Source organism: Scyliorhinus canicula, chromosome 17, assembly GCF_902713615.1.
Source record: "Scyliorhinus canicula chromosome 17, sScyCan1.1, whole genome shotgun sequence".
Lineage (NCBI taxonomy): Eukaryota > Metazoa > Chordata > Chondrichthyes > Carcharhiniformes > Scyliorhinidae > Scyliorhinus > Scyliorhinus canicula.
In genome coordinates this window covers 83,016,246-83,026,972 of record NC_052162.1, presented here as the reverse complement: position 1 = coordinate 83,026,972, position 10,727 = coordinate 83,016,246, and the positions used below count along the sequence as shown (strand labels likewise).

The 10,727-nt window shown below is 44.4% G+C and overlaps 1 protein-coding gene across 2 annotated transcripts in view; it reads right to left on the bottom strand.

Moving 5' to 3' along the window:
• Positions 1-3,908: 3,908 nt before the first annotated feature.
• The window catches only part of LOC119952417 (C-X-C chemokine receptor type 5-like), a 47,461-nt gene continuing 40,642 nt past the window's right edge, over positions 3,909-10,727 (bottom strand). Inside the window, exons 1-2 of one of the 2 annotated variants that reach the window (XM_038776154.1) lie at positions 8,968-9,082; positions 3,909-5,187 (exon numbers count right to left, since the gene is read on the bottom strand). In XM_038776154.1, the coding sequence (XP_038632082.1) occupies positions 4,476-5,187; positions 8,968-9,065 (810 nt within the window). In that variant the 5' untranslated portion in view covers positions 9,066-9,082 and the 3' untranslated portion in view covers positions 3,909-4,475. Of the gene's footprint in view, positions 5,188-8,967; positions 9,083-10,727 lie in introns of those variants that run through there. The other variant, XM_038776155.1, reaches the window with a different exon arrangement.

The window sequence follows — 10,727 nt, the reverse complement described above, 5'->3', positions numbered from 1 at the left end:
GATTCAAGAATACATCAGCTCACAGCCTTTCTGGAGAGGGACCAGAAGAGAAGAGAAGAACATAGAACATAGAACATAGAGTGCAGAAGGAGGCCATTCGGCCCAAAATTCTGCACCGACCCACTTAAGCCCTCACTTCCACCCTATCCCCTTAACTAATAACACCTCCTCACCTTTTTGGACACTAAGGGCAATTTAGAAAGGCCAATCCACCTAACCTGCACGTCTTTGGACTGTGGGAGGAAACTGGAGCACCCGGAGGAAATCCACGCAGACACGAGGAGAACGTGCAGACTCTGCACAGACAGTGACCCAGCAGGGAATCGAACCTGGGACCCTGGCGCTGTGAAGCCACAGTGCTAACCACTATGCTACCGTGCTGCCCAAAGAAAAGAGAAGAGAGCAGGTCTTTGTCCCTGTGTGTCCAGAATTAACAACTGAGCTCCTCAGGCCTCTGAAAATCATTCCACTCAGGCAGGACCAATCACCACCTGTTACCGAGCAGAATACGGCCTTTTGGCCAACCAATGAACTGAACCGAGTCCCACCTCATCCCTCAGGCGCTGAAAAGTCTGGGTCTTGTTGTTCAAAGATAGCAGCGCCACATGCTATTGTATATGTTGCAACTTCTTGTATTCCCCATTCTCTCTGCTGCTTGACTTCCGCGATACATGTCCATTAATCATCCTTGGATCAAAAATGATAACGGCAATATAAAAGGAAGGGGAAATAAGGGAATCAGCAGGAAGGACCTTTACAGCAAGCAGGGGTATATAAATTTCAAACATGCATTAGGCTGTGGAGGGATGACGGGATCATTGCCATTTAGGAATGGGGATGTGAAGCCAATATCCTCATGCTCTGCATAGGACAGAGTTGGCCAGGAGTGTTGTGACAGCCAAGAGGTGCTTTTTGAATGAATTTATCTCATTGGTGCCCTTATCTTTATTGCTGTCTTGGCCCAATTGATGCAGGGTGCCATTATTTCGACAAACAAATCAACCCATAGTCGCATTCAGCATTTCAGCTCCTCGCTTTGGCATAGAACACAACCCAGTCCCTACCCAAATTGTCCTGCCGATCACTTCACTTGTTAGCCTTACTTGTAGATAATGCACATCCCGTTAATGAGCAAGTGTTCAGAAAACATCTCTAGACAGGAATTTATTATTAGAGTCATGATCCTAATGATCTGGATGTTATTTGTTTCCAAGTCTACACACACAATTGGCAGGCTCTGCTGAATCATCACTTGCTTTGAGATTTGTCTTTAGTCCGATGTCCTTCAGGGTTACAGTCCCATTGAATATTTGCAGAACATAATCCTTCAATTGCTTGTCCCCATCCTGCAACTTGGCAAACTCTTCTGCCTTCTTCATTTCATCCCAGTTCAGTTGACATCTCTTGCTATTAAAAATCTAAATATTCCCAAAACAGGACATGACCGGTGTGTACAAACTGGTACAAAGTAATACTGAGCCTGCTCTTGGTTGCATTAAATGTCAATGTCATGATGGTCTCACAGTCCATAGCAAAATGCCTGGCACATAAAGTGGGAAATCAATTGCCAATTCAGAGATTAAAATCTATGAGGTCCTTCAATTGAGTTTCGAGCCAGGTTCCTCAAACCCTCAGCAGAACTTATTTCCAGGTTGTGTACATGTTAATGATTCAATCATAGACATCAACACCTCAGGGAGGCGGCAAATAGATCGTAATTGAAGCAGAATGTGGTGGTCAATATGAGAACCAGAAGTGGAAAACAACTGGTTTACTGATGTTAGGGATTGCTGGGGGGTGTAAGGCAATCAATTCTTGGCCATGATACATAGTGTGAGAAGATAAAACCAACAATCCCGCAGCTCTTGGTCATGCAATGGGAAACAATGAAGCTCGTGGATCCCAACAAAGACTTGAAGATGTAGCTGTTGAGAGCCATGGTGATCTTCAGTGTCACTGACATTGGGTCATAGCTCAACCTACAGCATGATGGAGAGAGATCAGTGATGCCTCCACCACTGCTCCCCCTACCCAACTCCCTCCCCCCCCCCCCCCCTACTGTTCCCCCCTCCCCACCACCAGAACTCAGTCATCATTGACAGTGTGCTTGGACATTTGGAGGAAGTTCAGCCTCGGGCAGTTGAGGACACATTCTTCCATCCATAGTGAGCTGTTGGCATGTTTTTCTGCGCCCTTCCCTCGAGTGCCCACTCCACTCCAAGGCTGGCTCTCTTGCTGGATCTGAAGCTCCTGGTATGCCTCTGCTGGTGCTTGTGTGGACCTCTTCCCTACAGCCTCTGAATAGGGGCCCTGAAGCCTGGGTGAATGAAGCCATCAGAATGGGATTATCTCTCTATCTAGATGCCACCACCGCCCACCCCTCCCCCAAACCTTTCCCTGAATTGTGTTTTTGGTGCAATTGCCATGGCCACTATGTGACCCAGGCAGCATGCCACCACAATGCTGGTGCTTTTTCTCTGCTACCTTCCTTTGCTAATACTCTCTGTGCCACAGCACCTTGGCTCCACTGATAGCTGGTTGAGAATTCCAACACTGAGCTCCTGTTTCCTTGCTGTCTCATCAAGTGAATCTCTGAAGCCTCCATGGTCTTTGTAAACCATCAATAAATCCCACAGGGGCCTTAAAATTCCAGCTAATTGGGCATTTCCGTAACTCAATCAGTCTAGGTTCCTCCCACAGTCCAAAGATGTGCGGGTTAGGTGGATTGGCCATGCTAAATTGCCCGTAGTGTAAGGTTAAGGGGGGGATTGTTGGGTTACGGGTATATGGGTTACGTGGGTTAAGTAGGGTGAGCATTGCTCGGCACAACATTGAGGGCCGAAGGGCCTGTTCTGTGCTGTACTGTTCTATGTTCTATGTTCTATGTTCTAGGTGGTCCACATTGTTACCACTGTGCATCGGTGGTGGAGGGAGTGAATGTTTGTGGATGGGGTGCCAATCAAGCGGGTTACTGTGTCTTGGATGGCGTCACTCTACCTCGCGAGTGTTGTTGGAGCTGCAAATATCAAGGCAATTGGAGAGTATTCCACCACATTCCTGACCTGTGTACAGACTTTAGGGAGTCAGGAGGATCCCTAGCATCTGACCTGCTCTTGAAGTCACAGCATTTATGTGGTCAATTCGATTCAGTTCCTGCTCAATGCTAGTCCCCAGAATGTGGAGGATTCAGCAATGATAATGCCATTGAATGTCAAGCGATAGTTAGATTCTCTCTTGTTGGAGATTGTCATTGTCTGCCACTTGTGTGGCGTGAATGTTCCTCACCATCTGTCAGCCCAAGCCTGGATATTATCTGGGTTGGATTTGCCCTGTTATTTGTGGACTGAACATATCTGGCTAAGTTTCCACAATACCAGGTAGATGACAGTGTTGTAGCCGTATAGGAACAGCTTGGCTCGAGGTGTGGTAGGTTCTGGAGAACAAATCCATGTGAACGACCTATCAAATGGCAAAAGTGAACATTCAGGCATGTTTAATCTTTCCAGCTCTCCCTCTCCATTTGTGGAGAACCTGTTAAGGAAGTAATTGTGGCAGTATCAACACTGGAGCACAAACTCTGCCAAATAGTTTAGCTGTTCTTTCCACCTAATTCTGGGAGGTGATACTTGCCAAGTTATTCTCTGAAAGCCCATTAACAAATAGCAGATGGCTATAGATTATGGAAGTAAAACAGACATAATAATGAGCACAGGCGATACCTCTGCTCCACAAGAATTAATTTCTCTGTTATCATTGCAGAATCGGGTATATTTATTGTATTACTGTGATTCCTGCAGCAGCTAGCTGGTAATATCAATAATTCTGCCGGATTGCTTGCACACCAAGAGATAGCAGAGGATTAAAAATTCACGAGAGAGGGAAACTGATCCATGAGATTTCAAGGTCCATTCCGTTACAACGCATATTTAATATAAATACATACATTAGCAGTTTAATGCATCAACTAATATGATCGATTTGCCATTGCAATGAAGGGAATAAAAGAATAGGAGACTGCCAAATCAACTGTGACACATTGGTACATCTGTAATGAGTCTATAATGCGCAAAATCTCCAGTAATCTCGACTTCAGCTTGAAAACAAGTTGTGAGACTGATGACTGTTTGGAATTAGTCCAAAACCGGTGATATTACTTCTGATCTGTTAGTTCCCGATGTAAGGATTACAGTGATGATGTTGCTTTAATGCTTGGAAGCCTTCATCCCTAAAGACTTTGAAAGGTTGAGCCTGCTCTGACTCACTCATTCTTTCCAGGCTGATTCAGCAGTGAAAGCATGTGAAGCTACATCACAGTAAAATGAGACATTGGAAAAATATCCGCAGTCAGAAATTTCCAAATGTATGCCATCAAATAATATATCTTTAATTATAAATATTTAATTGCCCGTTACGTCTACCTAAAATACTGAATATATCACAATATTTTAAATTGATACATCAGGTAATTTTGTATGTTAAGAACAATGACCGAGTCTATTTGAGAAATGCCTTGAATAAGACTTGGCGATGTAAACTTTGTAGTAGAAGAATCCATTAACAAACCTGAAGCAGATGACGAGATTATCAAACAGTACTCTAACAGCAGGAGCCATCAACAGAAAATACTGGAATAGCCTTGAGAGAGGGGTTTTCTCAAAGCCTGGAGCTTCAATTTCGTAACTGTTGGCGCATTCAGCTTGTAAAATGACACATACTGTGAGCACAGCAACCCAGACAAGCATACTTGTCCTTCTAGCATGCCTTACAGTCCTCATATGACGTGACTGTGCAGGGAATTGAGTTATGAGAAAAGCCTCCAGGCTGATGCAGCTTAATATGAGAGAGCTGACATAGGTGTTCACTGCCAGGAAATTGCAAATGAGGCCACGGATGAAGTCTTCTGACACAAACTTGACATCGAACAGGTGGCACACCTGGACCAAGATGGCAGGCACCAGCATCGCATCAGCTGCTGCCAGGTGAGAAATGAAGACTGCTGTGCTCTTCCTAGACACGGCCTGAGACAAGAGCAAGACGGAGACGTGGAGTGTTCCATAGGCCCCTGCGGCCAGTACCACAACATTTGCAGAAGGCAGGAAAATGTACTGTATGTATTTTGCAACCAGATACCTCTTCAGGACAGGCAGGTAATCTGCGTGCTGAGGCGTCTTTGACTGTGCGGAGTTCCTGTGAGGAAAAGAAAGAAGTTAATTTCTCCTCTATTGAATTTGATTTAGGATGACATTTTGAAAAGCTTGATCGCAATTTTTTTGAAGAAAATCACGTCCCCATGCTCTGCGTCGTGACATCACCCACATTTACAGCAGAGTTTCATAGAATACCTACAGTATTTTATGGGTAAGTAAAAAAATCTCAACAATAATGGAGTAAACCAGGGTTTCTACTTTTTGTTTATTCATTAAATGCAGATGTCACTGAGCCAACATTTGTTGCCTATCCCTCATTGCATCTGGACAGAGTGGCTTTCTAAACCATTTCAGAGGCAATTTTCTTAAAGGGCAACCACATTGCTGCGGACCTGGAATCTCATGTAGGCCAGACCAGGTAAGGATGGTAGGTTTCCTTTCCTAACGGACATGAGTGAACCAGACAGGTTTTTACATCAGTCAACAATGGTTTTAGTTCCAGATTTTTATTGAACTCAAATTTCAGCAGCTGCCAGAGGTGGGAATCAAACCCCTGGGTCACTCACTAGTCCAGTGACAATACCACTAGGCCTACACCTAGTAGTCCTGCATGTTCTGTTATGTCCCCCTTGAAGCCATGTGCCTGATACCATCAAATTGTTTCATCCGCTTGTCCTAGATTCTTCAGCATTTGTTTCCCGATGTCAGCCATGGCTCAGTCATAACACTCATCTCTGAGTCAGAGGTTTATGGGTTCAAGTACCACCCCGGAAACCTAAACACATAATCTAGGCTGCACCCCAGTTCAGGGTCAGAGCTTTTCAGTGAGATATTAAGCCAAGGCCATATTTGTTGGCCTGAGTAGACATTGTGTCCTCAACCAACACAGTCAAAACTGATTGTTTAGTCATTATCACATTGTTGTTTGTGGGAGTTTGCTCTATGGAATTTGAAGGCAGTATTTTCTATCTCACCACAGCAACTGTGCTCCAATCTGATTACACCGTGCTTTGGGTCAACGTGAGGTTGTATAAGGTTCTACTTAAATGAAAGTCTTTCATTTATTTCTCAAAGAACACCAGAAATATCAATTGTCGTGATTCCAAAGGTAAGCCTTTCAAGTCTAGTATACATTGTTCACGCGACATTAAAGGAAGTCATTGTCCAGCAGTAAAGGGTGAAGCAATGAGAGGGTGTTCTTGACACATATTTTGTAGGGCTATTATTGTGCTTAGTTTAAGAAGCGGGGGGTTCTTGCGGTGTAGTGTTCGCGACCTTAGCTGTGGGCCAAAAGATCTGGGTTCAAGTCCCATTTGATGGTCATGGAAGGTATGTTCAGAACATGGCCAAATGGGTTGACTATTGGCCTGTAAATCCTTCCAATGTGCCTTGTGGCAAGAGCAGGGGCAGCCATACTGCAGAAAGCAATGGCAAACAGTTGCAGCAATTTGTCAAGCATAATCATGGGCCAATCCAATGGAAGTCCATGGTTGCCAATACCCTCCTAAGAGGAGTTTAAGCAGTCCAAGTTTTTTTGTAAAGGATGCTGATTTGAAGGGTTTGCCTTTTGATTGGGAAAAACACACTCCAAGTCACTGCTAGTCTTCGGAGGTGTGTGTAAGGGGGGGAGTGAAGTTAAATCTGTACAGTTCCTAGCTGCCCATATTGACAGTAAAGACCAGAGTTGAGTGAAGGAAAATTACATTCTAGTTGTGTTCTCCTTCTAAACAAAAGTACCACCCTTTGCACTATAATGCCCCTGTTAGTTATTAATAGGTCTAAACTCAGTAAAGATAGCAAGAGCACAGCCTCAGAAAGATAGGCTTTGTGTGAATTTCCCTTTCTGGCAATGTTGATGTACAAGAAAGACCGAGCCAGCCAATGCTGTCTGGGTTGGCACCGGGTTGGACTGTACTCCTACAGTTGGTGCCATTAGCTTTTTAACATTTTGCTCTTCCATTTTCCCCTCGCTGTGCAGGAGTCAGAGGACAGTAACTATTCATATCTGTTTTCTTTGGAAATTCATCAGAAATAACTTTATTCTTCGCATTTGAAATGTAATTCAAAACTAGCCATGGGATCTAATTCAGAAAACAGTAATCAGACACAGGCCCGATGTTTGGAGCTGTAACGAGGAAAGTAAAGTCATCGGATTTTCTGTTGTAAACTAAAACGAAAAAAAGGACGGAGCCTAATAAGTGCAAAGAGATCTGAATTACCCAATAGCTTGAAATGATTTAATTAAAAATAACATATAGTGACAATGTCATCATCTCCATGGAGAAAGTATTTCACCAAAATACGTATGTTTGAATTGGCATTGGATTGAGGATTTTCCCCTCTTGCATTGACACACTTAATTCAGCTCCAGTCACTGCCACAGAGAGGAAGATGCCATGTGGACATTCAATCCCTTGAAGGTTTATCATAAAGTAACGGTTAAGATGTCTGGTCTTCTTGAGTGTAACACTCAACTGGTGATCCAACCAAATATTATCAATTGCTTGAGATGTGGGAAGAATCCCTATATGTAAGTGCAGTATTTTATCTATGAATTTGGTACTAACAATTCCAGTCTGTCAACTCAAATTACACCAACTCCTAATCAAGCATAGTGGTATCCTCTTCAAGGCCCGAGGTGATTGTAAAACTTATCTTATCTCAATTTACAAGAGTGAGTGAAGAGCTAACTTATTTGTATGTGTGTGTGTGTGTGAGAGAGAGGGGGGATAGAGCACTCCGTGCATATGGAAATGGAGCTAGTCCCATGGCTTTCCTGTGCCCTCAGAGCGCCACTCTGCCGGGGGGCAGTGGTTCAGGGACTGAATGCCCAATTGAGTACCCTGGCATAATGTAGTAGACTTCTCAAAGTCACCCCCCCCCCCCCCCGCCCTTGCATCTGAACACCCCCTCCCCCTCCCCCCACATTCCCAACCTGCTCTCCAACGATGCCACTTTACGATCCCCACTTTAATTCACCTTTGGTCTACAGTCCTTTGATGACCTTGGGCCTCTGGAGATGCAGTACCATCAGCTTCCTCTGCCCCTGCTGGCACTGGCAGCAGGAAAAGCTGTTAGTTCAGTGGATGGTACTTCAATCACAGCGAAGGCCCCCTTCGTGGTCACTTAAGTGCCTAAATGGAACTTGACCCCATTGGGGCTCTCCCACAGAACTGATGGGTATTCCCTGCCGGTCCTCAAGTGGTGGGTGAGACCCCCATGAGCCTGACTGAACTTTGGCCACACTCTCTCACACATCATTCTACTACATGCACTTGATCACACCCAAAGCCTCACATCTTGGCTCATACATACTTTTTCACTCTCCCATTCACTCTCTCACATATTCTCATACATGCTCTCCAACTCTTTTGCATGCTCTCCTACACATTATTATATTCTACCTCTTCAGTACTCTTACTTGCACACTCACACTTGCTTACAGATACACACACACACACCCCACTCTTTCTCACAGACATACCCTGAACCTTTGGTGAGAAGCCTTCCAAACTTCGCCAGAACAAAAAACAAAGGTGCTGCAATTCACTCTCTGTATCACTGAGAATAGTTCAGAAGCTGACAGCAATTGCAGTACATTCGGAAATAGTCTTCACTTTACGAACTTCAGTGAGCTGGTGGATGACATGAGCCACTTTGGGTTGTTGGCAAAATTACTCTGAATCTTCTGTGATTAAAACATAATACAATATGATTTCATTTAAAACCATTGCAAAACAAATTCTGGACCTAAAAGGAGTGGGAACAAACTGAGAAGCAGCTAACACAATAACAGCCAGAGAAATCAGTCAACACTTACACTTTCTGTTGTTGAGAACATGCATCACACAGGTTGCTTAGGCTCTCCATTCCTTCATTACAGTGAGGTTTCAGCAACTGTGAAATATTTTCTGACATTCATTTTAATACATCTGTCATCTGGTGTGAGCCAGTGCTGACATCATCAGCTCCTATTATGGTTATTGTACAATGCTTCCTCTTGCAAAACATTAAATGCTGGCTTTCTTCCCATATTCTCAACCAATCCTGACCTCCATGTATTTTTATACCAACATAGCAACTGGCAGTCCTCTGATGTTTTTTCCCTTATTCGCGTAAAGTTAAAGTAGAAAAATATCAAGTTAACTCCAGGTTGCTCGCTCAGGACTTGACTTAATCTGGATTTTTAAAATCACCTTTTTCATTTCAAAGCAGAAGCAATGAAAGTGATATACTCTGCTGTGGTAGGCCACCTTTGTTAGACCTACCCTTGAACATTAAGATCTTAACTCGCAGCAAGTCCAACGCCCCTATCACCCCTATGTTCATTGACCTAGATTGGATCCCGGTCAAACAACATCGTAATTTTAAAATTCTCGCCCTTGTAGCCAGACCCCCCTCTCTGGCATTGTCCATCCCTATCTCCTTCAGACCCACAACCCTCAAAGCTCTCTTCACATCTGGATCCTCTGGGGCAATAGGGTTATGTTCTTTATATTCTCATACCCTTTCCCCTCAATTTCCTTCAATGTTTTCTTCATATCCCCAATGATGAAAACAGGACAGTGTACTCATGGTATCCTGGCCCAGTCACTACGCAGTCTGAACATGATATTCCCTGACCTGTACTATACCTGTTTGGTTTGGCGCTCTAAGTATTTTGTTGATCGTTGCTCACAGTGAAGCATCGGGTATACACCAGAATTACTTCAGCACAATTCATGAAGTTATCATGTGGCTTGTTTCAGGGGCAGATTTGCAATGAAACACTCCGTGCCCAGGCACACGACGTCCAAATGGCAGGGGGCCCCAAAATGATGAGTGAGGTTCTCACAGTTAATCAGGGACAGAACTATTTTGAAATCCCTTCCAAAAGTGACATGTCAATCACTCCATTGATCACTCTGCAATTACTCTTCCCAGTGTACGACCACCCGAGGGTCTCAACTCACCAGAGAGACCCCCGAGGTGCCATCATGACTGGTTCACGACTTTCTGAACCAGTACCAAAGGGTCCAGAGGAAGTTCACAAGAGTGGTCCCTGGAATGAAGAGCTTGTCGTATGAGGAACGGTTGAGGACTCTGGGACTGTACTCGTTGGAATTTAGAAGGATGAGGGGGGATCTTATTGAAATTTACAGGATACTGCTAGGCCTGGATTGAGTGGACTTGGAGAGGATATTTCCACTTGGGAAAAACTAGAAGCAGTGGACGCAATCTCAGACTGAAGGGACGATCCTTTAAAACAGAGATGGGGAAGGATTACTTCAGCCAGAGGGTGGTGTATCTGTGGAACTCTTTGCCGCAGAAGGCTGTGGAGGCCAAATCACTGAGTGTCTATAAGACAGAGATAGATAGGTTTTTGATCAATAAGGGGATCGGGGTTATGGGAAGAAGACAGGGGAATGGGGATGAGAAAAATATTAGCCATGATTAAAAGGTGGCGCAGACTCGATGGGCCGAGTGGCCTAATTCTTCTCCAATGTCTTATGGTCTCATGGCACCCGGCTGAGTTCTCGCTGGCGAGGCAGGCGAATCCCGTGCCCCGGGAGAACTGGGCGAGCACATATTTAAATGAGC